The sequence below is a fragment of the Epinephelus moara genome, chromosome 13 (genome assembly GCF_006386435.1).
Source record: "Epinephelus moara isolate mb chromosome 13, YSFRI_EMoa_1.0, whole genome shotgun sequence".
Lineage (NCBI taxonomy): Eukaryota > Metazoa > Chordata > Actinopteri > Perciformes > Serranidae > Epinephelus > Epinephelus moara.
Window position 1 is genome coordinate 4,202,181 of NC_065518.1, and position 26,964 is coordinate 4,229,144.

Below are 26,964 nucleotides of genomic sequence, written 5' to 3' on the forward strand. Positions count from 1 at the left end.
GGCAGCATCTCACTTCATCTTCAGTCCAGGTTTCTTCTCTGCCACTCCACATTTTGCAGTACACACGCTCAAGGCCTGCTGGTTCATCACCAGTCACCAAAACAGGAAAAAAGTTTGAAAGTTTTGAAAGTTGAAAACGCTGTAAACGTTGTGTGGATGGATGAAATCAGATTCAAAACAATACAACACCATATACCAACATTCGCACTCCCACCTCGTCACATATTGGTCAAGGACTTTCTACAAGGTACAAGGTACCCTGGGTGTGTTGGTTGTTGACGTTCTGGGTTGGTATTCAGTGACTTTGGAGTGAGACTGGGTATATATAACACAAATTTAATGTGTGTTCCTTATTTCTGCTTGTTTTCATCTGCTAGCTCAATGTTGATATCGACCAAGTGTACGATCACGTCAGTCAGTCTGCGCTCCACATCATGATAAATGAAGGAAAACAGCACTTTAATGAGTCAACCTTTCATTTGAAAGTAGATGCTTTGACAGGCATTTATCTAAAATGAGTGCAACAGAAACACATCAAATAGCCACCAATAATCATTTATATATATTAAACAAAGGGGTCGGTAGGCAGATAGAGTTTAAAATCTCCAACATTTTTTTCCTTGACATTTAGAAAGTTCAGTATTTCATATCTTTTTAAAAGATGCAAAAAGTTCCCTCCACACTCCCTGCACCCATATTCAGTTATTTAGCTAACATCTAATGCACTTCATGGTTGAATGTTTTCCCTTTAATGACCCTTTCAAACACGCAGCGTGAGAAGTTTGTTTCCAAAATGTCACAAATCCTGACATAAATGTCATTGATCTCATTTCGCCCAGGACTTTCCTTTAAATAGCACCATTTTGTTCTATCAATCAGTTTGCAGAGTCGGTGAGATGCTTACTGTCACATTTTGGATTCAAACACTTCACACCCAGCTGCTGGTTTCCTCCCAGTCTGCGCCTAAACAGACGAAATGAGGAACCTACGATCAGTCCGACAGCACCACGGCACCATGCATCAGGGCACAAAACGTCCCCATTAGTGCCCATTAACTTCACATTACAGACGACAGGAGAAGAAGTCACAACAGCAGAACAGTCAGAGTAAATTTACATACATGACATTCATTTTTTGTTTTTCCCTCTCTGTGGGTTTAACAGTCCGACTCAAGACTGGAGAGCAAAGAAATGAAACCGCTGTTTTTAAATCAGGTTTGTCTTTGTGTTACAATGCTTCAGCCACACTGCAGTGAAAGGGTTACATGGAGAACTACGAATAACTAAATAATATTTTTTTGTATTAAATATTGTGTGAGATCTCAGGCTGTGGCACATCACTAATGTATTTAGACTTGAGAACTGTGAACCACATGAGCTTTGTCACTGTGCGACTGCAGAGACGGAAATTGATAAAATTGTCTGTATACCTGCTGTGCAATTACAACTTAAGGGGAAACTGAATTGTCCACGTCTCCATGTACCAGAGCCAGAATAATTACCACTAACTTGCAGACTCACATGAATAAGATGGGTGTCTAGGTTGTTGTAAGTCAGTCACAGAAATAAGAACTCTTAAATCAACATAATAAGTCATATGTCAGTCACTGGTGACTGATTGAGAGAAACGAACCCCACAAACAGCAAAGATAATGTCAGACAGAATGTTGAAGCAAAAACAAAATGGCAGTTCAGTGTGATATCAGGTCAGGTTTGAGCTTTTAAAGGTACCGTAAATTAAATCCAGATAGACTCATCAGTTATTGTATTAGCTATGTAGAAAGTTCAAGCACATCAGCTCTCAAACACTGTTTGAATGACACAGAGAGTTCAGTGAGTTTGCATTTTATCATGTCATACTGTCAGACTGTAGTTTCCAGCAGCAGCCTGGTTGTAAACAGGTGAAACTCAGCTCAGGGCATGTTCGTACCATCAAGTGTTTGTTTTTGTCACTGACAGGCTCACTGTTATTCTAGGTGTCTGATGACATTGAGGAGATCCCTACAGAAATAGACCTTTTTGTTTAAGAGCAAGATCCTTTTTGTTTAACCAAAAACAGCCTGAAATCACCATCGCCAAACCCACCAGACTCTATTTCAATAAACAGTACATTTGAGCGTGTATGGAGCCGGCATATTTTCACATCTAGCTAAGTAAATGAAGGGCTAATTTCAAAGAAACCAGAGTTGGTGTTGGAACAGTAGACAGATGAACCAAGATGGCTACACCAGGTAAATTCTGGTTCAGCTCTCTGCTAACTTGACTGGGGATAAAGTCATTCAATCATGTGCACGTGGCTAACTTCCTGTTCAGCATTATGCTAACTTGCCTGGGGATAAAGTTATTCAATCATGTGCGAGTGGCTAACTTCCTGTTCAGCATTATGCTAACTTGACTGGGGAAAAAGTTATTCAATTATGTGCGTGTGGCTAACTTCCTGTTAAGCACTATGCTAACTTGACTGGGGATAAAGTTATTCAATCATGTGCGCGTGGCTAACTTCCTGTTAAGCACTATGCTAACTTGCCTGGGGATAAAGTTATTCAATCATGTGCGCATGGCTAACTTCCTGTTAAGCACTATGCTAACTTGACTGGGGATAAAGTTATTAAATCATGTGCGAGTGGCTAACTTCCTGTTAAGCACTATGCTAACTGGGTCCATGTCATTGGTCTGACAGCCTATTGGTTCGACATCCCATTAGTCCGACTGTCCGCGGTGCTGAACGCTGTGCCTAAACCTAACCAGACCTTAACCACAGGGCATCATGATGATTTCAGAACTGGGGCTAAGTCTGGGGATAAAGTTATTCAATTATGTGCGCGTGGCTAACTTCCTGTTAAGCACTATGCTAACTTGACTGGGGATAAAAAAATTATGAAATCCTCTTTGAGTAGCTAACTTCCTATTAAGCACTATGCTAACTTGACTGGGGATAAACTTATTCAATCATGTATGAGCGGCTAACTTCCTGTTAGGCACTGTGCTAATTTGAATGAGGATAAAAAATTATTAAATCCTCTGTGAGTAGCTAACTTCTGGTTTAGAACTCTGCTAACTTGACTGGGGATAAAATGATTTAACTGTTCAGCTGTTCCAGATTAAATCCGAATAATAAGTCATTTTGCGGAGGTTGTGCTGCTCAGAAATATGTATCCACTGATTTACAGACACTTCTTTTAAATTTAGGTCTGTGGGAAAAAGTCTTTTTGGATCTCATGAGATCACGACAGACCCAGATGTTGTAATTCCACCTTTGGCCACTATGTAAAATTAGCTTCAAAGCCTGGCCTTTGTCCTGAGGGCTTGAGTAAAAGCTGTGCTAAGGTAATCCTTCACTTAAAAAGTATTCAGTCTGATGACACGTTAGCTGTTTTCCAGTCATATGGCGTTTGACAAAGAAATATGTTAGAAAGAAAAAAAAAAAGGTTTTATTTCTGTAGGTTGACTTACAACAGGGGTGGCTAAACTACGGCCCATGGACCAACTGTGGCCCGCTGCCCATTGTTAAATGGCTCACTGTGAATTCATAAATACAAGATAAAATATGTCTGGAGCATATTTCTAATAAGTTGAACAGTATGTACATCGCACAGCCTGGTTTAAACACGATGTTGCTGTCATCTCGAACCATCATCTTATAACTGGGAACTCCAATAAATTACTGTAATGTCATATGTTAAACTGTTTAGTAGTGTTGTATTTTAATTTTGAAAGAAAATTAAGTTTCTATGGCAAATGGGCTTTTCTAATCTAGAAACACTGACTTTCTCGCTGTGTAACTGTTTGAAAACTTTGCATTTACAACTGTTTGGCCCGCGACTCTTTTTGTTTTTCTGTATATGGTCAACTATCAAAATATCGACCGACCCGGACTTACAACAACCTGAACAGCTGCGTCAATCTCTTACAACTAAAATGACCATTTTCATGGCTCTTGCACAGAAAAATTAGTTTCCCATTCTTATTACAGCCTACAAAGTCCTGATGGACTGCGGTCAATCATCAGCAGCTGTATTAGAATCACTGAATAAGAGAAGAGGTTATTTGTAAAAACAGGTAAATGCCAGCCATTTTAAAAATGAATTTACCGACATCGGTTTGATTGATATTCCCTGGAGTGTGCAAAAAAGAAGAAATAATAAATAAAAATATAAAATATTTATAATATAAAAATATAAATAAATAAAATAAAAACATGATTTAGGAAAAATAAATACAAATGTAAATATCAAATGAACAATGACCCCTTGATTGGGAGCTGTGGGACATTGTGGGTCATCAGGGACATCTCTGCCGTTTGTATGTCTTAAAAAAAGGTTTCAGCTGCTGATAAACATATTCAGGTTTTCTCACATCACGTGATTGGCTGATCAGCACAGTGCTATCCAATCAGATGCTGCTTCTCATTAAGGCTGATTCATGTATTGAACTCTCCAGAGCCGCAGAAAGAAAATCACGTCTTCAGACTGTCTCCAAACCCCAGCAGAGATTTTTCTTTTCAACATTATAAATGTTAATAAACTAACATGCTTGTACAAAAGAAGATTACACAACATCTTTGTAAAATAAAACCAATACTTCACCTCGTTAGGATGTTGCCAGGCAACACATAAGAGTTGTCTGTGGAAATGTTTGTCAGAGAGAGACTCTTCAGAAGGGACGAGTCACTTCCAATAACGTCAGTGTCAGAAAACAATGAGTTTCAGTGACGGTTTATGTTTCTGAGAACAACTGTTAGCTGTGAAAACATCTTTACTTTTATTAATGCCTATAAATGCATGCTGGGTAAATAAAAATGGTGTCAGTTGTCAAACTAAAAACAAGATGTTTGACTTTTTTTGACTGAGGCATCAGTCAGTACTGGGTAGTACAGGTGAGTGGTCTCTTACGGGTTGGAATTACTCCCAGATATCCTGTCAACAACATGTTAAGCGTTGGCGACGATGTGCTTTGTGTCTAACTATGACACTGATGTGATGAAAGTGACACGTCCTCTCTGAAGCCGCAGCACCCTGAATCACTGGACGATACTGTTTTAGTGACAAAAGGACAAACTCAACAGTCACATCACGTCACATCATGAAACAACTCATGGTTCATAAAGTGCATAAAACAAACTATAGAAAAAAAAACAACAGGCGTCTGATAAAAACCTACATGTTTTATACATTGTATAAATAAAGTTTTTCTTTGTGCATGCAGTTAGTAACGCCACAGCTCAGCTGATAGGATAAGGTGAGCTCTCTTCTTCTGCATTTCTTCGTATTTTCCTCCTCTGACACTTCCTTCATCGTCCTCTTCCTCCTCATCCGTCTGCAGACTCGTCAGGTTTCATGATCTGGTATGTGATCAGGTACTCTGGATACGCCTGTGGGCAGCAAAGAGGCATTCACTGACACCCAGTAAAAACAAAGACTTAAGACACCAGCAAAGTGCAAAGCCCGCACTAAAATGATACAGGAAGTAGTTAGTTTGATTGTAAAGCTGTGTCAAATTTTTGGATGCACCACCGAGACGTAAGGTTCATCTGAGCTACTCTGGAGTTAAGTTGACAGTTTAATTCCCTTTTCATTCGGAATGAAAGTTCATTCCTATTAAAAGTGATCTTGTAAACACCTAATTCGGAATGAAAATGGCCAATGCGATTGAAAATTTCTCGCACTTGTATACACTAATTCCTCTTTAAGTTCATTCCGGTCTTTCTGCGCATGCTCGTTTCCTTGCCCTTCTGTCCGGTCTTTCTGCGCATGCTCGTTTCCTTGCCCTTCTGGCGCGATGACGTGTATAGCGCGCGACTCATATGCAGCAACGGGCTGAGATAGAGCAGTCGGACTCGTTGCACTCACCGGTTTCCATTCGCCACAGCACGGTCTTCTATCTCCCTTCTTCGACCTTCTACCTCCCTTCTCCTCCTCAACAGACGAAACATTAGCAGAACAAGGTTGTTGCTGTACTGTTGCTTCAAGAATATAAGCAAAACAAGCCCGAAAAAGGCACTAAGAACTGCGTCGTCAAGCATCTTGTTATCCGGAGCGAAGACTACAGTGTTTTCTTCCGGTAAACGTAAACACGTAACATCCGCCCCGCCTCCTATCCAATCAGAAACCTTCCCTGCCCCAAACTTGCGTGGACCGGAATAAAGGCGATTAAACTGATCTCCGTGTAAACCCTCATTGGGAATGAATATTTCCCATATAAACTACCTGGAAAAACTTTAATTCCGAATGATTTCATTCAGATTTATTTAATTCCGAATGAGAAGTCATCATGTAACCGCACCCACTGTCTCAGAAAATGATGTTTTCACTTCCTGTGGCCAATCAGTGAAAAGCACTATTCTGTCTGACAGCTAAAAATACTAACGTTAATCAGCAAACAACAAAAAGGTTCGTAAACAAGGACAAAGCATTATGATTAGGTAATAACTACACAACCTTAACCTACATCCAGAATAACAACAGTGACCTAGGTCTTACACCTAGCACCTAGGTGAACTTATTCCCATGTTGGAACTATTTTTGCAACTGTTAAAGTCCAGGTAAAGCAAAAATAAATATGTGTCATTAAGAATTTGGCTAAATCTGTATATTTAAAAAAAGTCGACAAGTTTATAAAATTACGTTTTAAAATCATGAAAAAATAGGCTGCTCTGAGACACTGGGGGCGTGTCTGCTGAATGCACTGAGGCCACGCCCACTCACAGGAAGCACTGAAGCCACGCCCACTCACAGGAAACCTGCAGCCTCTTTTAATCATAGCACTATGATGGATGCTTCATCTAGCAGCTTTTTTGGACTAGAACAGCCACAAATGTTTGAGCCACCAGAGCCAGAATCAAATTTAGAACCAGAGTACTCTGACCTGCCTGAAAATCCACTTGGTACTGCTCGGTCTGCGACAGAACGGCAAGGGCTCTGGTTCTGATACAGTGTAGGGGCGGGGCTTATGCTAAGGGTTGCTCCATTGTCACTGGGCAGGCTTTTAGCCCTGTCCAAAAAATCTGGACACAGAAATGGTGAAGAACAGTTTAATGGACGATTCAGTGGGGTAAAATGGGGGAAGATGCCCCCCTTAAGAATAAAGTCAATTTACTGCAAAATTAAAAAATATCTGGATCTGATTTTAGCATTCGTAGGATGGCAGAACGGTCTGCAACGGTGTTTGGGTGGGTGGAACATGTCAGGTGGTATCCACATGAATGCCAGAACCAAAGGTTTCCCAGCAGAACAATGCATTGGAACAAAATAATGAGAGTAATTCACTTCACCTGTCAGTGGTTTGAATGTTTCTGCTGATTAGTGTAGTTCCCCATCTTTACACATGTTTTACACGTGTTTTCTAACCTGTAAAATGTGTCTGATGTAACTTTCAGATTTTATTTCACCTGACTTTAAAATGTTAGTAACTCTGGCCTGAGTTATAAATTACGTTCAGACAAGGTGACATCTGAGTTTATGCATAACTGGTGCAACACAGTGCAGAACTGTGCTGATGTTTGGGCCTCCTGATGAGTCAGTGGTATAACTGACAGACTTCGGCCTTGTCATTAACAGTGATCTCATGTTGTGTCATGTGGTTTTGTACCTGGTCTAATCTTCTGGGTCGTCAGTGGTCCGGCTACAAAATTTCCACCAAATCACAAAGACTGAGAAACAGACACTGTGATAATGTGAGACGGTTGAGTGAAGAGCAGCCTGCAGCTCCACATCTCTGCAGTCCCGCTGCTCTCCAGACATCAGCTTTGTAATTCCACACACTAATAGCACTGCTGATTGCTCGAGTGGACATCTATTCACGCTGGATCGTGAAGTGCCACTTATGAACAGCTACGGGTTTCAGCAGAAGACATTATGTCCAATTGACTGAGCACAAGCTGTGCTTTCCACTTATACAACGACTAAGTGATATATATAGAATATTCACATGAACGTACATGAACGCGCAGCCGGACCGGCTTGTAAACAATAGGCTGGAGATCAACACAGAGAGAGGGTATGTGAGGTCATGCTATACTTCAGATGAAATTACACCTCTAGTTCTTCACATAGCAATTTTTTAATTCCTTCAATCTAGAAATGATGAATTTCGCTTATTGCTCCTTTAAAATTAAATGCTACATTGCCATTAATAGTGAAATTTGAAAGTGATATGGGTATGTCCATCATAGTGGCATTTGAACTGCCCATTTCGTTGTCTTCTTGGTGTTGGGCTCATCCTTCTCATCTTCTAAATTATTTAATTCTTCCGGTGTCACCTCCTTGTGCCGTTTCTCCCTTTTCTTTTCATTCTCTATCCTCTCTTCTTCTGCATCCCAGTCATCAAAATGATCAAATTCACCAATTAAATTAAATGAAACGATAAAATCACTCATGATGCCCGTTATAATCCGTTGCCTCTGCTTTGAGTCTTCGTTGCTATGGTTACAAACTAGCAGTTGAGCCAGCGCAATAATTTAGAACCTGTCATCAGATAATTTGACCGGAACGTCTTTTTAGCTGTCCTATAACACCTTTTAACGGACACCCTGCAGCCAATCACAATTGAGTATTCACCCAGACCATGGTATAATATAGAACATGCGCTTCAACTAGTAGCAGCAAAGTCTGGTAGCTCTGCAATTTTACTTAGTTTTACTGAATTTTTATTATATTTTTCTCAACTTCTGAACTTCTGAAGACTCAGAAAGTATACCGTGAGTGCAGTCTCATGTGTTTTATGGAAACATGGTTGAATCAAAACATCTCCTCATGTGTTTTATGGAAACATGGTTGAATCAAAACATCTCAGACTCCAACGTGGATCTACCTGGCATCACTCTCATACGATCGGAGAGAGACTCTAAAGCTAGTGGCAAGAAAAAAGGTGGGGGCCTGGCTTTATTTGTGAACCAGAGATGGTGCAGTCCTGCACATATTACTGTCAAGGAGAAGATGTGTTGTCCAGATATTGAACTTTTGGCAGTTGGTATGAGGCCAGCTTATGTACCAAGAGAATTCAGTCATATCATAACAATACTTGTGTACATCCCACCCAAGGCAGGTGCTGAAGTTCCATGTGAAGTTCTCCATGGACTCGTTGCTAAGATACAGACTAAACATCCTGAGGCACTATTGATAATATCAGGAGACTTCAACCATGTTTCCCTCTCCTATCACCTGACTGGATTTACACAGTTTGTTAACTGTCGAACCAGAGAAAATAAAACCCTTGATCTGCTGTATGCCAATGTCAAAGAAGCTTACAGAGCCACTGCCTTACCACCACTGGGCAGGTCAGATCACAACTTGGCACAGACTTCCTGTGTTGTGCCGGTACCAAAAATTAAATGTCCAGCTGAATTTAATGACTTCAGACCAGTAGCCCTTACTTCGCACTTCATGAAGACCTTGGAGCGGCTTATTCTACGCCTACTGAGACTTGAGGTCAAAGACAAAGGCCACAGTATGTCAGGTTGGGGAACTGTGTTTCTGGGACATTAATGAGCAGCACGGGGGCTCCACAAGGGACTGTCCTGGCTCCATTCCTGTTCACACTGTACACGGCGGACTTCAAATACTCTGGCTCTGAGTCCTGCCACATCCAGAAATACTCGGACGACACTGCTATTGTGGCGTGTATCAGGAATGGGCAGGGGTCTGAATATAGGGACCTGATAAAAGCCTTCAGTGAGTGGAGTCACAAGAACTGTCTCCTCCTGAAAACCTCAAAGACCAAGGAAATGATCATATAATCATGTATAATCATGTATGAGACAAGTTGCCCACCTGCTCTCCTCTGTAGATGACGTACTCGGCCAGAGCGAGACCGTTCACGCTCGGCCTGCCGGTGACAGAGTGGTGACCAGGCGGTGAGTGAGCCATCTTCATGGCACTGAACTGCAGGAAGGACTTCCCCAGAGTCACCCTGCAGAACAACAGGTGCCTGCCAGGGACAAAAAGAGACGCTGACACAAAGTGCATTATACTGTGTGGAAACACTGTAGAGAGATATACGCAGTTATTAATTCAGTACGTACTGATTTTAGATTTATTGGAGGTTTGATTGTAACAGTTTGTCTCAAGATGACATGAGCTTACGTTTCTTCTTCTCTGAGGGGGAAAACAAAGCATTTGCTACCATGCTGTACAGTTGCTATGCAAATCCAGAGTTAAGGGGAATTTTAAACACGTACCCTATTTTATCATGTTTCTGTGTTTAGGTGACTAAAGGGAAGGCGGTAATGCATTTACAAGCTGGTTGCCAACCGCCAGAAAACGTAGAAAAAGAAGAATGCGAGACTTGTTTTGTTTCCGGTTCTGCGGAAAACTCGAGCAAGTTCGTAGTTTTCACCAAAGTCCGTACATTTAATGGAAACACACGGGATTCGTATTTCTTTTAATGCGCATTTCCCAATGATTCCAATCACTTTTGGAAGGAAACATATGTAGCTGTCTCCAAACATGCACAGAATTCATTAAAACATTTCAGTCTACAACATCACGGCTATAAATGTTAGTTTTGTTAAATTTTGCTTTAGAGAGCTCGACAGCATTAAACTGCTAATTTAAAATGACGTGAAATACAAGCGGTCTTTCCTTGTAGTCAAGCGCTCCACTGACTGAAATTTTAATGTACTGTGATGTAAATGTTTTGTCTTCCATTTTATTTTCTGTTGGCTTCGCTGACTGCGTACCCTCTGGTCTCCAATGTTTAGCTAACGTTAGCCTTGGCAGCTCTGCACTGAGCACCACCCAGGTCAGGTGGAAGCTAACGTTAGCTAACGGCACTGCTCATTTGGAGATTACTATAAGTTGTCTCCAAAAATAATAAAAAATACCTGACCTTCAGACACCTAGCACATAGTTACAGTTGCTAAGAAAATGATTCGACAGACAATGATTAGATGTTTTGTGATGTAAACGTTTTGTCTGTTATTTTATTTTCTGTTGGCTTCACTGATTGCGTACCCCCCGGTCTCCAATGGTTAGCGGATGTTAGCCTTGGGAGCTCTGCACTGAGCACCACCCAGGTCAGGTGGAAGCTAACGTTAGCTAACGGCACTGGTCATTTGGGGATTACTATAATTAGTCTCCAAAAATAATAAAAAATACCTGACCTTCAAACACCTAACACGTAGTTACAGTTGCTAAGGAAATGATTCGACAAACACTGATTAGAGGTGGGGTTTAGAGAACGGTCAGTTTTGTTAATAATGTGAGAATATTGTTTATTTTCCTTTGATGTCTGAAACTCACTAAGGCAGCTTTGAAAATGAAGTGAATCTCGACAAAGACTTGTTAAACTGACATATTTAAATCATTCACTTGAAAACGCCTAACAAAAAGAGTCAAACATGTTGTACTGTGAGGGGGAGGAGTCCTGAAGGCACACCTGTGGCAGATGTAGCAGCAGCGGTCTTTGTGCAGCGGGCAGCCTGTCCCCCCTCCGATCCCGTGAACGTACTGGTTGCTCTTTGAGGAGTTCTCGGCAAAGTAGATCCCGGCGCCGAACATCCCGCCGATGTAGGCGTGACGCTCGTCAAAGCCTTTGTGGATGATGGCGTTGACGAACGGAGAGCCTGGGAGGGAAACGTCACAGTGCCATCGATACAAGTTCAACTGGTATGAACATTACTATCACTACTGCTACTACAACGACTTCTCCTGCTGCTGTTACCAGTACTACTGCTGTCACTGCTCCATCTAATGTGATGACTGCTACTTTTCTACTTCCATTATTGCCACTGCTCCCATACTACCTACTGCCAAGTGTTACTAGTGCTACTGTTACTACAACTGTAATTACTGGTTTTTCTATGATGACTAACTGTACTACTGTTATGATGCTTCTTCTACCACTATTGTTTCTATCACTACAACAACTAGTATTGCAGGCTGCTACTACTGCTACACATTATCATTGTTATTACTGTTCCTCCTCATCCTAACCCTAATACTGCTGCTACTACTGATAATACAGTTAATATTCTGACCATGGAAGAGCATGCGCTCATTGGAGTGGTTGTGGTTTTCCTCTGAAACTTCCTTCCTGCGGTGAGTGTACCTCTCCCAAAGCTTCTTGTTGCAAACCTTCTGGATCTGAAAGACAAGAGGTCAGACGGAGGTCAACTGGAGGTGCAGACAGTGATCAGGACATCACGCGACTGCAGGAACACATCAGTTAATTAATACAAATGGTTTTCTTGCACATGACTGAATGGATAGATGTTGGTCGGTCGGACCACAACTACTGGATGGATTGCCATGAAGTCCAGATGTTAATGTTTGTTCTCTGTGTTTAGTGCTAATTATGTTAGTAGGGATGCACTGACTTTCACCTGCATATTCACCATTTTGACTGCCTCGGCCTATTGGCGAATAAGATGGCATTCACTGTTCACTGCAGTGGTCGATGTTTTTCTGTTGAGTCGTATTGATTTTGCGCAGGCTACAAAAGCTGTCCTCAAAACTTAAAACCCCGTCATCCCGGGGATCGTAATGAGTTACATTATGATGCCTTCAAGCTATGTTAGAGGTGGGTGATAAGGCCCTAAAATAATATGATGATAATCCAGGGTATTTCTGCAACAATATTCTTAACAATGTGACAAAGTTTGCATCAAATATCCAGTAAAAAGTACAGAAAAATGATCTCATCATTTCTTTAGTTTGTGAACAACAGTAACTCAGAGTGAGTAGAAACTTCCACAAACAAAAGACAAAAGAAAGTTTGAATTTTGGAAACTTTTGTACATCTGTTGCCTGAATTAGACAAAAAGGAACTGTAGCTTCATTGAGGTGCTGTGAGTCACTGTCACAAAACACAAAGGACTATTATGTAATCAAATAAGTTAAGTTTTAGATACAGAAAATCTGTTTTGTCTTGTTGAAATGTTTCTTCTAAACACAAAATATCAATCAAAGCAGGTAAAGTGACACATTTCCAAATCTCGGTAACACTTTACTTGAAGGTATCTACATAAGGGTGACATGACACTGTCATAACTATGACATGACACTGTCATGAACTTGTCATAAACATTATCTACATGTCAAACGTTTATGACTGCTGTCTTTAAATGTCATTCGTTTTTTGTAATGACAAGTTGACATTGTTTGGGTTTCTTGATCATGACAACTTCACATGAATTAAAGTGATATTACCAGAAGTTGTCTTTGTCATGACAAGTTGACATTAAATTTGTTTGGGATGTCCTTATTATGACAACTTGACATTAACAGAAAGACATCTTCTGGTAATGTCATCCTGCTTAATGTCAACTTGTCATTACAAAAACAAATGACACTTAATGACAGCAGTCATAAAGGTTTATGACACGTACATAATGTTCATGACAGGTTCATGACAGTGTCATGTCATAGCTATGACAGTGTCATGTCACTGTTATGTAGATACCTTCAAGTAAAGTGTTACCACAGGAACTTCTTGTATTTATAATGTTTGACATTCGCAGCAGTGCAAACACAAAGTTCAGACTCTGACTTTAACTGTGATCTCTGTGTTATAAGTCTGAATAGAAACAAACGTTACCTTGACCAGGTTGTATCTGTTGAAGACTCCTCCAGCATGGCCGCCGTCTCGGTGCTCCCTGATCGTACTCTGCATCTGGTCAACAAAAACAAGCTTCTCACTGGTCACATCTGAAGGTCATGTGATAAACCACAAGAAGAAGAAGGCAGGATGATGATTCCCTCTCCGACAACATTCTTACTGCGCTTTCATTTTACTGATGTCTATAAAAAATCAGTATCTGATCATTCCAGACCCTGTAAAGGTTCGACTCCTCGGTGCAGCTTAACTTCGCTGCACATTAATCATTCACTCACACAGACTCTCAGTGTGACAGTTAATTAATATTATCTTCAGTACACTGGCAGTGACTAGGGAGGGATTATTTTGTACTTTTCTATTTTTTTCTCTCTCACCCTGATTTATGATTATTCAGTCCATGTTTCTTTGGATTCATAGATGCCATTGATACACACTCCTGCTTACCTCACATTCCTGCAATGACCATTCAGCACTGCACTTTTGTTACATTGAAAAATCGCAATAAAAAAGATTTTGAACTGAAAAGAAAATGTAGGAGCTGGCATGAAATACAATTAAAAATCAGTCAATGAAAATGGTGAGTTGTTACGCTCTTGTTCAACCAAATTCTCATCGCTGGTGTCACCCTCTGTAGAGTTCAGTGTGTCAGACTTTTCTCATCGGTCCTGATCAATGTTTATCAGAAGCCCTTTTTAAATAGGAATTGTGCAAATTAGCAGGAAAGCCCAATCAGTCTTTTTTCAGCATTGGCAGTATAAAAACAAAATCGGGGAGTGCAGCAAAATGCCGCCTACCTACTTTTGTTTATACAGAATGTGCCTTTTTCGGGGCAATGGGGGGCGTGAGCAAGTAACAAAACGTGTAGCTCAGCGTGTGACGTAAACAGTGACGTGGGAGGGAAGCCGCAGCTGGTCAGTCCTTCGGTGATTCTCTCATAAGTCGGCCCGTTCTTCACTGTCCCCGTCATCTGACGGTTAATGGCCTCTTTGTTTGCGAGGACAAGGAGGGCGCACAATTCCTTGTCTCCCCAGTTGCTCATCTTTACAGTGTCTGTCAGGTTTGTGTTTCCCTCTTGCTACTAGCTGCTCGCTAATTCCTGCTATCAGCTGTTTCCTGTTTATCCACCGCCAGTGGGTCGCACGTGCGGCGTCATCAACAGCCCCTCCCACAAGTCATCAACAGCCCCTCCCGTTTCACCTGAGGCATTCCACCTGCCTGAACACAGACTGATGTCGAGCCCTGTGACAGACACACACAACGCCTCCACGTACAGTTCACATTTAGTTGACCTACAGATAACAAGCAGAATTTTTCTTTCCCATCGCCTGACCGATTGGTTGAATAGTTGGTGGAATTTCAGGCTTTTCTTTTTCTTTTTATAATAAGCAGTAGAACCTGTTTAAGAAAAAGCTCGTACCTCCTCCTCCACCGACTGGAATTCTTTGTCGTCGGCTGCGAGGTCGATCAGGATCGTCCCACTGTTGGCTGTATTCAACGTCAGGTAGGGGTTCAGACCTGACAAACACACACACACACACACACACATCAAGATAAAACTTCACTTTTCATTTGATGCAGGAAGACAAGAAGACATGAGTAATGTGATGTGCGTTAAACTGCGTGTTAAAGGTTGCATCTTCAAGTGTGTGTGAGTGTGTGTGTGTGTCCTCACTCTGTGGCCCGCTGATGAGCCTCTCCACTCCTTTGATGATCTTGTGTCGGTGTCCGTAGGCGTTGATGCCGATCTCCTTCAGCTCGCGGTGACCCATCTCCACCAGCACATCCAGAGTGATCTGTAGACACACACACACACACACACACACACACACACACACACACACACGCGTTAGTGATGAAATTGTTAAAGTTGCCATATGATGTGCTCACAGCTTGTTCTGCTGCCCTTGTGTTGCTGATCTCACCTGCTCTCTGTCAAAGATCTCCAGAAGATGCTCCAGTCCCAGATTCTTCAAGAACTGACAGATGCTGAACTCAACTCCTGGAACTACACACACACACACACACACAGCTGTAATTTGATGTTATCACTTTATGTAGTCTGAGGAGTTTTCTAGCAAAGACAACGTTCACTGTACGACTTCTCAATCTCAAACAGTCAACAATGACTAACAATGAACTTCCTTCCTCCCTTTTACAATAGATTTTAAGATTTTGCTGATCACTTTTAAGGCTCTTCATGGTCTCTGTCCAAGGTATATCTCCAACCTCTTAGCACCGTACACACCAGGACGTACTTTGAGGTCCTCTGAGGCAGCAGAGGTCGTCTGTCTGTTCCAGAGGCTATAAACTGAAGGGGACAGAGCGTTTGCTGTCGGGGGCCCGAGGCTCTGGACATTTGATTGTACTTTCGAGTCGAATGCTCACAGCTGGGTCAGGTTCATTAAGTTGGATTTTATCAAAATAAGGACGTCCTAATTTTGCAAGTGCCAATATCTGCTGGGTTAAAAGCCGGAGTTGGACCGGCTATCGGGAGCTCTGGTAGGATGGGACCTTTATGGTGCACCAGCAAAAATCAGTAAAAGTAGTGACCAAGTAGTTTGTTTTGTATAAACTAAGATCTAAACCTTAAAGCAGAGGTGGCATCAGAAAGTCTTTTGGGAAACAACTCTGAAGTTGTTTAGGTTTGAGGACTTCTTTATTCACTCACCTTCCTCTTTCTTCTCAGCACCCAGTGAGCCTTCGACCGCCGACAGCAGCGCCGACATCTCAGGGAACGCAGAAGACGAGGGCTGCGGTGTAGACGACGAGCTTGAAGCGTTAGAAGCTGCGGTGGCGTTGCTGTTGGTTGCAGCCGCTGCTGCGACTTCAAGACCCGAGGAGGAGGACGAGGAGGAGGAAGAAGAGGAAGAGGAGGACAGAAGTGGTGGGACCATGGCAATGGGTGGAGCACCTGAGGCCGACGCTGCCACGCTGATGACCTGAGGTTTATAACAGCCGGGGAGAGCAGAGGGAGGCATGGCGGCGGTTAACAACGCCCGGACATCATCCGCCTGCAGGAGGAGGAGGAGGAGGAGGGGGGGGGGGGAGGAGGACAAGCAGAAGATGATAATGAAAAGAAAGAGTGAATGATGAAAAGGAAAGGAAGGATACAGAAGGGGTGGAGAACATGGGAGACAATGAGGAAAAGAGAGGAGGAAGAGAAGTTAAGAGAATCCATCTTGAGATCGTTCTGTATGTATTTCAGTGGACTGTCCCTTTAAATCAGCCTGAGACGGACCGTGACCAAGTCAAGCGATGACTGTCCTTCCTGGTTGCGGAGGGTGGGGTCTGCCCCGTGAGCCAATAGGAGGGCACAGAGCTGCGTGCGGCCCTTCTGAGCAGCCTCGTGCAGCGGAGTGAACGCCCACTTATCTGTGGCGTTGACGCAGGCGTCGTACTTGATGAGCAGAGCGGCCACGTCTACGTGCTGGAACATAAATACAGGAAGAAAACTGAATGAATGAGTCTGACATAAAAGTTCATGTCGTGTTCATCAGTTTCATTTTAAAGTCTGTGAGGCTGCTGTGAGGCGCAGCAGTGTGGTCATAACGCCTCCAGTTTGGAGAAGCAGACAGGACTACAGACGTGGAGGAACCCAAGGTGATATGTAAACTCATCTTCATTGGTCGACTACAAACATGACGTATCATCTGAAACATGGAAGTAGCTACATGCCCATTAGCCCACAGCGTCATTAACAGGCAGCTCGCTCAGTGTGTGACGTGCACTTGTAGATAAAATATAGGCCTATATTAATGAAGGTTCATTAGTACGGTTTGTATTTCTCTGTAATGTAGCACAGTGTTAACAATGTTACTGATAGGTCACAAACATGATCGGCTGTGTGTCATGTGTAATGATGTCACTACGCTCTGATGTGGCTCTTCTCCAATCAAAGGCTGCATGTAGCTGTGTACGACAGAATCACTGAAATTCATTTAAAAAAATATTATATATTAACATTTGACGCAGATAGAAATGCTTCTTCAGACTCAAGAATGTTTAATTAAGATAGTTTAATTATATTTTAGCCTAATATTTGCTGTGGTAACACGGTGAGCTCTTTCTTCAGACACATACAGTCCTCAAACGTCTGTTCTCAGCTCAACAGCTCTCATTGTGCCGCCTTGTTTAAATAAAACCTGTTTGTTCTTCTCCCAAAAAAAATCAGAGGCCGACGAACGGAGAAACTGTGGTTTGTGATGGAGGTGATGTAAGAGATGAAGAGATGCAAGGATGAGCTGAGAGAGAGGTGGAGGGAAGAAAATGAGTCTCTGCTGATCGGACTGGACAAGAGGCCTGGAGTGCTACACACACACACACACACACACACATTAACATCTACATGTATCATTTCACTCCTCATCAAGGGTGTGTGCTTTTGCCCACTTTCTGTCTCTTCAATCAGCAGCTCATCAATCAGAGGACTCTAGGACTGTACTCTATGTGTTTGTGTGTGTTTGTGTGTGTGTGTGTGTGTGTGTATGTGTGTGTGTGTAAGTGAATCAAAGAGGACAAAGCCAGAGCTGAGTAACACCCTCCTCAAGATGAAGCAGTCTGGTCAGAAACTGAAACTGTTCCCACAGGCAACCAGCTAAAATTAGTCGAAAGTTTTCACAGAGTTTGGTTCAGGTCGGCGTTTGGATTGATTGATTAAATACAAATTCTTTCAAATCGCTCACTGAATCTGTTTACAGATTTAAAGCTCCAGTGTGTAGGATTAGGGGGGTATATTGGCAGAAATGGAATATAACATTGTTTTCTCTGGCTCTAGATGGGCACATTCAAGTTTTGCGTCGAACAGCAGCGTCAGAAAAACAACATGCAACAAAGGGCAGAGGGTCTAAATCGAATCCAGTCTGCTGCGAAGGACTCAGCCTATAGGGGGCGCACACTCTGCCAGTTGAGCTAGAAGTTGCCCCAGACACTGATCTCTTTACCAGCTGAAATCAACTGCTGATTTAGAGAAGGAGGAGATGTCTGCAGATAATTCTGCTCCCAATAAAAACCTCCTAAACAATGAACACTGCGGGAACTCTAACCAGGAGAAGTTTCAGCTGGTTTCAGTCTGCAGTCCTCACTGTACAATATTCTGTGTTTAAGGTCTGCATACGAGTGTTTTCTGGACGGTACATTTTGTTGTAGAGCCCTGCGCGGGACTGTTTTCTTCATCCCGCTACCGCTGAATTTCTGACCATTACCGCCCGCAACCGCAATGTGTATGTCCACTCCCGCCTGCTCCCGCAAAACTCTGAGAATTTATGCCCGTACAATAACAGAGATGCATTGATTTTGTGTCAGTGGCTCAAATAACATATATATAACATAAAATAAAAAAGTTATAATAAATAATAAATAAACAAAGTTAACAAATGAAACGAATGAATTTAACAAATGAATCACTTGGCCATAATATTGCTGTGGAGGGAGAGAATGTTGCTGACCGACTGCGGTACCAATCCCGTGCGTCTCTCTTCCAAGATGCGCCCACAGACACTAAAGGCCCGCTCTGAAGGCGCACTGGATGCTGAAGATAAAACGTGCCAGCTTTGAGAGCGCTCGGAAGTAGAGGGCTCAGTGCGCCTTCAGACCTTGTTTGAGCTTCTTTTCCACATCATTTGTTAACTCCATCCTGTCACTATAGGCTACATCCCGATTCCGCAGTGTTTTTTTAGCTGCCCGTTCCCGCCCGCAGCAAAGTTCAAACCGCCCGCTCCCGCAAGAACAGCCCTCTATTTTGTTGTCATGAACAACTGTACCATGTTGCATTGCTGTATGTGCGTGTTATCCCCTCTCACCCCATAGGAGGCAGCGTTGTGCAGAGGAATCAGTCCTCCTTTATCTTGAGAGTTGACCTCAGCTCCGTGCTGCAGCAGGTACTCCGCCACCTCCAGGTTGTTATAGCCCGCTGTGACACACACAGAGGGAGGAAGAGTTAGGTGCACTATTAAAAAAAAATATTTCTGTCTGTCCTGCTTCAAATTGTTAAATTTGCAAACATCTTTTTATAATTTAGTCCCAGCAAGTGCAGAGTTAAACTGACTACATGTGCAGTAACTGCAGATGTGTCTGCCTGGCTTATAATTTACTCATCAAGCTCCAGTCAGAAGACTGCAGGACACTCAGGAGAATGTGTGTCCTCTTGTGCTAGCTTTTGAGCTTTTGGAGGTCCAGACTGAGGTCTAGACCTGCACTGTGAGGACATTTTGTCTTGTCCGCACTTTTTCGAACAGCTTTTTGTGTGTGTGTGTTTCAGTACCAGCCAGGTGCAGCGGTGTGGAGTGTCTCCCCTGTGTGTCTCTGCAGTTGACGTTGTCGTGCGTGCAGAGTTTCTTCACTCGGGCCAGGCAGCCTTTCTTGGCGGCGTCCAGCAGCGCGGCGTTGCCCCGCAGCAGGTCCTGGATGTCCGTGTCGGCGTCCTTCACCAGATCTAGAGGGGTGTTCCCGTCCCGGTTCTTCCGGGTTGGGTCGGCACCGTGCTGGAGATAACAGGAAACATTAGTGAGAGCTTTGACCTGAAACAATAAACCCTCACCTGTCTGAGCACGAGCCCATGTTAGTGTGTGCGTGTGTGTGTGCGTACCTGCAGCAGGAGTTTACAGATGTCATATTTGCCCTTGGCGGCAGCTTCGTGCAGCGGTGTGAACTTCCAGAGGTCGGCCACGTTCACCACAGCGCCATGGAGGACCAACAACTCAGCGACCTCATAGTGACCGTATGAGCAGGCGTTATGGAGAGGAACCAGACCGCTGACACACACACAGAGACACACTCTGTCACTTTGTGCTAGTGTGTATGTAATGTAATAATTTAACAGGGATGTGAAACAGTTTACAGTTAACACAGTCATCCTTGGTCACTGGTTGTCGCTGTGATATTTTCTCTTTCTAACGTCAACCTTATTTTCAGGAACAATTTGCCAAATCTTAAAGAATACGTTCAACTCCTTATTCAGAATATGCTGCACTATATTTACCCTCTGCTATTTTATGTGTGTCCACCCTGAGTGTGTCAATGTTTGCTCCATGTAGAGCCTCAAAATCATGAATGGCATGTATGTGTACACTTCTTTCTGCTAACCACCCCCCAGCTCAACGAGACTCTGCAGCTGTCAGCGATGACACAAAATGAGGATGATAAGGAAGTGTCCGAAAGAGTCAGATAACTGCTCGCTGTGGAGTAAACTACTGGGTGTCTGTTAGTGGTAGTGACGGAGGGAGCAGGAGAAAGAGGAGTTTAAGTTGAGTATTTTCAATTTCACATTCTGTAAATTATCAAATAAAAGCTGTATTTAAAGAAACAGTTTGGATTTTTTGAAGTGGGGTTGTATGTGGTACTTGTCCATAGTCAGTGTATTACCTACAGTAGATGTCAGTCGCACTCCTCCAGGAGCAATGACACAGGAGCAAAGCAATTTACTGCTGTGGAATGGAGCAGCAGCAAAACGTATTTTAGCCACCCAAAGAAAATCCACCAAGCGTCATGTACCAAGCACACACTGGACGTGTCACACTGCCGCTCATCAACAAACGACCACGCAAAGCTATTTCTGCTTTTACTTACAGATCTGCACTTCCTCCTCCTCTGCGTTAGCTTAAAATCATGTGTGGACAGCCACTGATTAAACTTGACTTCTCACCTGAAGAGCTGATCTCCAGAGCTATGACTCATCAGGAAGTATCTTTTTGGCCTCTGTCTTTATAATGATGGGACTGTGGGTTGTTTAGCTCGGGATGTTTCTCGACCTTAACAGCGAGTCTCTGCACATCCATTCTTTATCACACACGAGACACAGCTACAGAGTTCTCTTTATAAGCAGTGGTGAGGAGAGGAGTCGAGCTGCCGCAAGAGCGGCTACGTATTAATAACGTATTTTTTGACCCGCGGCGTTGTGTTTTGGGCTTAAGTTTGTTTCTGTTATTGACTTTGGGGACTTTGGTATTTTAACAGGTTAGTTTGGATCTGCTTCAGTCACACAATAACACAAACTAACTAATTGAGGCAGCGGTAGACCAGCAGCTCCTGTGTTCAGCGAGCCAAAATTAGTTGTTTTTTTTTCAGTGGAGTCTGGCTTTGAAGAGAGCGTAGATAGCGTAGCTGAGAAAATATTCCAGATGTAGTGCGCACTAAACTCATACTGACTTTTTCAGGGGGCTAACATATGTCTTGCTGCTGCCCCTGTCCGCAGCAGTACACTGCTTAACACATAAGAAAATACTGCTTTTGATCACCAGCACAGGTCACAGAGAAGAAATGTTTCTTTCACAGCCGTTTGAGAGCGAGGACACGCTCACTCAATATAGGACCGAAATGCAAAAAACAAATAATCTAAAGAACCCTGCCGGCCTTATTCACCACTCTCAGAATAATCGTCCTCACCCTTTATCCTTGGCGTGCACGTCGGCTCCGTGCTGCAGCAGGAACTGGACAATAGCCAGCCGGTTGTAGCCGGCGGCAAAGTGCAGCGGCGTGGACTGTCGACCCTCCACATCCCTGCAGTTCACATTCTGCATCGTGCAGAGCTTCTACACAGGGGACGGAAAGAGAATGAAATGAACAAACTTTATCATCCACCAACATTCAGCTGTCAGACAGTCAAACTGAGAAGCTTCTTTTAGGAGTAATTTTAACTAACAGTGTTATTCTCCTCCTCTGCAGACACTCAGAGTTACACCTGTTCCTCTGCTCCTCAGAGAAGTCACAACATCGCAATACAGTTAATATTGTTGTGAAGAGGCGCAAGTTCCCAAACAAACCTGCAGTTAATGAATCTGCAGTAGAACATGGCTGCCAGAGGGTGAGTTAAAGCTACATCTCTCTTACCTTGACAATGTCCAGATCTCCTGTTTTGGAGGCTTCCAGCAGCTGTCGGTCCACCTCAGAGTTCCCGATCAAAACTCCCTCTGCTGACAAATAAGAAATATAACACCATTAAACAATACTAATAACCACCTGACGGCTCTCTGCAGAGCTGCAGAGTGAGAGGAGTGTCTGGATGTGGATTTATTTTTCACTGTTAATTCTCATTTTGAGATTTTTTTCCATCTACAGTCTGTAATGTTCCCTAATAAACACACACAGGGGTCTCATGGATAAAAGCACTGAAGGTTTCTGAGGTGTTTCCGAGAAATCAGGTTCTTCAGTTTGTTGGACGGCTCTAAAAACTACGATACCCATGAGCCTCAGCTGCAGTCGCTGTGGACAAGAAGCTTTTAGAAACTGAAATCACAGAGCAACACATGAACACAGTGTGGACAAGTACAAAGGTTTACAAACTAAGTTATGTTTGATAATTACAGCCCTGTCAGCCTGACTTCAATGGCAGTTAATATTTGGTGTGTCACAGCACTCCAGCTCTGGATCCTGAGAGCGTATGTCCAAACTGACACATGTAATTTACTGGTGCGCTCCTAGTAAATGCTGTTATCCTGATACTAATGATCTGGGATGATGAGAGTGAACTCAGTGTCTAAAATGAGCTGCACACCTTGCAGTATCTCCTGCACGCTCTCGTTGCCCAGCTGTGAAGCTGACAGTCCCTGCAGTGACGTGAGCAGCGGGTCGCAGCCGGCGGTCAGCAGCAGTCTGCAGGTCTGCAGGTGTCCGCAGTGAGCAGCTCGATGCAGCGCCGTCTGGCCGAGGTGATCCACCGCATTCACCTGGAGGGAGGGGAAGGAAGGTCAGCCTCATCTGTTCAGGTTCTTAACAATGTTTGTCCTTCACGGATCAAATTAGTTTTACTGCAGTAACAGACAGTTTAAAGAAGATAAAGTTTTTATTGTTGAAGAACGTTAACAGCCACACGTTAAAGCAACTGTTCAGCTTGTTCAACATGTTCAGGTTGCTCACCTTGGCTTCATGTTTGACCAAAACCTCGATGACGTCGTTGTGGGCTTTCTCTGACGCTATGTGGAGAGGGGTCAGCAGGCTGAGGGAGCACAGTGACATCACAACAGGCTCAGGTGCAAAGAATCTAAAAGCAATCTTTCCCAAATCTGTGTTATAATTAGGAGCCCGTGGTACTAACCACTCATGCGAACATGTGTTATGTGTTGCAGCTCTCCAGCCAATAAGTGACGTCAAATACGAGGGCAATTTTTGAGTCTTTTATAAAGAAATAAAAACAAATGCTGGTCTCTTTTAATAGAAAGAGAAGGTCAACCCACTTTTAGACAAAGAAAACAATGATGAGTGCGGCAGCTGCCTCCCGTTTTAAATCTAAGGGCTGAATGGTAAACAGCACTTAGAGGTATTAGAGTGGAGGCTGTCGCACGGCGATAAATTACATCACCATAGTCTAACAACGACAGGTTGCTTCCACAATCTTCTTTCTACAAGATAGAGGAAAACAGGAATTGTTTCTGTATAAATCAAGTCTAATTCTTATTTTTTGTTGGTGCATCAATATGTGCATTTTGTAAAGCACTGAAAGAATGCTGCAGGTTTTCAAGGCATCACAGTGCTTTCTATTATCTACAGACAATGTCATTTAATATCAACATGACACTAGCCCTGCTTTTCTGCTCACTGACTGCGTCGGCTTGGTGCCTGCAAATTGGCTCTTCAGCGCCACTTGTGAACTGCTCCAAGAAGCAAGCTGAGAGACTCATGACACACTGCAGATATCACGCAGGCTAAATATGTGAACCTGTCAGGGACCTTATCTCCAAGCTACAGCCAATGACAGCGCAAGACACGGGTTGAGGACAGAGACAAGCACTGGTGTGACGCTTTACACAGTGTCTTTGTGTCTGTGTGTTTGAGAAAGAGAGAAGGTGACAAAAAGAGGGGAAGAGAGGGTGGAAGGTGGACTATTGCATGCAATCTTTCTTTAACTTATTAGCCTAATAACTTCCTGGGAATGCTGCTTTGTCATTTTTTTAGCTTTGATATTTTCTAGTAAGCACCTGCAGAGCCTGAGCAGTGGTTCATCAGACTCCTGACTACAAGACAGCAGGTGGTGTAGTGTGAACTGTGCAGCGATATGACAACTTTGAAAGTCGAGTAGTGTGATCTGAGCTTGAACTAAATCACGGACTTGTCAATACTCACTCTTTATTCTTCTCGTTGACGTTGGCGCCCTTCCTCAGCAGAATTTCACACACTTGTTTCCTCTTCGGGTACGGAGAGGCAGACGCACAATGCTGAGGTATTGAAACACACACATGTGCATATGTTTTTAGTGGGAAGTGGCGTTTATTTTATGAGCTGTATCATTTAAGAACTGACTGCTTGAGAATTTACAGTAAATTAAAATAATAAAGACAGTTAGTTGAACTTTAATTGTGAATCTTTAAATGTTTAAATTTTAAGATCCAGTCCAGTGGTATTTATCAGCTCTGAGATAATTCCACACGTTAGTGGAGCAGACAGTTTTTAAAGGTGCACTGAAGCTCGCAAGCAGCTGCGATGAATCCATATTACATCATCTGTGTGTCTACATGTTACCAGTGCGGTCTCCTGAGTGTGTGGATGTTTGAAGCTGATGGTCTCCAGATTCAGGTGCTTCTTGACTCGCAGCACGTCGGCCTCCCTGGCTGCCTGCAGCAGGCTGTGACCTCTGAACTCATCTGTCAGAGAGCACAGTCAACAACATTAACAGTTCATGATGCACTGAGAGGACTGTCAGAGATCCTGACTCCACTGTAAAGAGTGAATCCCTCTGATTGTATCAAGGTGTTTTTAGCTTTGACTGAGTAATGACGAAGAAGAGAAGAAGTGATGTGATGTTTCTATCAGGTGTTTTTGTTTCTCAAATCAGGTCTTCATATCTGAACAATGTATCTGTATTTACATCCCTAAAGGGCCGTCCACACCAAGAATAATAACTATGGTGATGTGAGCATCCACACTGATGAACGATAAAGTTCGAGTGTCTGCTGCTCGCTGCAGCTGTGCTGGCAGCTTAGGAAAATGGATGTTGATGACCTGTTACTGATATACGCTGTGCAGAGAAACAAAAAGAAATCCACAAGGATCTGACAAATTTTATTCATACTTTCTTTCAGCATCAGTTCAATCATATCCTGGTGATTGTCAAAGAGGCCAAAGGCTGCTTTTATCAATGTGAAACTTGCTGCCTAATATTTCGTTATAAAACTAAAGGTGACATCCTGTATTTTTTTTAATGGATTTTGGGTGGCTGTCAGTGTTTCTATTGCTCATTACATCGCTCTGAATGTCATCCCAACAATATTGTTTGTTGTTGTTACAGCCTGCCCAGTCGCCAGAAGAAAATGCTGACATTGTACAGTTCTGCAAACCATGAATAGGTTACATTTGTACGCTTCATACTCACAATATCAAAGTTTCTAAAGTGGCGTAAAGATATGAGCTGACTTTGTCACCAGGCGGTGGAGGTGACGGATGCAATGACACTGAGGTGAGATGCCTGCCAAGCTGTTTTTTACCGAGTCATTGCTGTTTTTCAAGAGGCTGTGCCTTTAAAACGAGGTATTTTAAGCCAAATCATGATCTTTGCCGACAGTGTTTTTTGTGCCAAAAACTAACCACAAGTTAACCACAGCTGTGCTGAAATGTAAAGAAATATAAAGTTTCAACCAATCTGCTACAAAATACCATGCAAATGTAACATGCATAGTTTGCAGAAACGTACAATGCCAATATTTTTTTCTGGTGAGTGGGTTGTTATAATTGTGGTGTGGTCTTTGCATCACTTGAGTTGGAACAATTTTTAAAACATATATTTATATTTATCGTCACAGTTATTGTTCTCAGTGTGGATGGCTCCTAACACACGCTGCAGATATGTACAATACGATACGGTACATTGCGGTACAGTACGATGCGATGCAATGCGATGCAATGTGATACGAAACGGAACAAAACTATAAATTGCGATACGATATGATACTACAATTTGGTACAGTGCGGTGAGGTGCGGTGCAATGCGGTGTGGTGCAGGTCAGTGTGATGCGAGACAATACAATACGAAACAATACGGTGCGAAACGATGCAATGTGATATGAAAGGATACAATATGATACGATGAGTTATGATACACTACGCTATGGTAAATGCACAGTTACACACATCACCCTTCAGTATAGTAAGAAAGATAATGGAGGTAAACAGGACGTACAGGCCAGTCGTTCTTTAAGCTGCGTGGTGGGAGCGAGGTCGATGGAGCTTTTATTGTGACAGTTGAGGAAGGTGGGGTCGGCTCCATAACTCAGCAGGAGAGAACACACCTAAACACAAAATACGAACAGTCACAACCAGCAGAGTACAAGAACAAGGACCTGGAAGTGTTTTTATTGTACATATATACAACTCATGTTGTTACTGAATTCTGGCATTAATATAGAAAATAAGATGATACTAACATGCTTTTGTTACATGAGGTTTACACATATTAACTTCTACACTGTATACATGTCCTGTAACTATG

General features: G+C 42.8%; 1 protein-coding gene across 1 annotated transcript in view; it reads right to left on the minus strand.

The window, feature by feature from the left end:
• Positions 1-500: 500 nt before the first annotated feature.
• Positions 501-26,964, minus strand: part of LOC126399406 (poly [ADP-ribose] polymerase tankyrase-2-like) — a 42,963-nt gene continuing 16,499 nt past the window's right edge. Inside the window, exons 11-30 of the mRNA XM_050059322.1 lie at positions 26,656-26,764; positions 25,002-25,123; positions 24,606-24,697; positions 23,403-23,481; positions 23,041-23,212; positions 22,377-22,459; positions 21,933-22,078; positions 20,137-20,302; positions 19,813-20,032; positions 19,352-19,461; positions 16,792-16,980; positions 16,222-16,564; positions 15,476-15,558; positions 15,226-15,346; positions 14,971-15,068; positions 13,533-13,607; positions 11,974-12,079; positions 11,373-11,559; positions 9,767-9,923; positions 501-5,370 (exon numbers count right to left, since the gene is read on the minus strand). Of these exons, the coding sequence (XP_049915279.1) occupies positions 5,308-5,370; positions 9,767-9,923; positions 11,373-11,559; positions 11,974-12,079; positions 13,533-13,607; positions 14,971-15,068; positions 15,226-15,346; positions 15,476-15,558; positions 16,222-16,564; positions 16,792-16,980; positions 19,352-19,461; positions 19,813-20,032; positions 20,137-20,302; positions 21,933-22,078; positions 22,377-22,459; positions 23,041-23,212; positions 23,403-23,481; positions 24,606-24,697; positions 25,002-25,123; positions 26,656-26,764 (2,721 nt within the window). The 3' untranslated portion in view covers positions 501-5,307. The remainder of the gene's footprint in view (positions 5,371-9,766; positions 9,924-11,372; positions 11,560-11,973; positions 12,080-13,532; positions 13,608-14,970; positions 15,069-15,225; positions 15,347-15,475; positions 15,559-16,221; positions 16,565-16,791; positions 16,981-19,351; positions 19,462-19,812; positions 20,033-20,136; positions 20,303-21,932; positions 22,079-22,376; positions 22,460-23,040; positions 23,213-23,402; positions 23,482-24,605; positions 24,698-25,001; positions 25,124-26,655; positions 26,765-26,964) is intronic.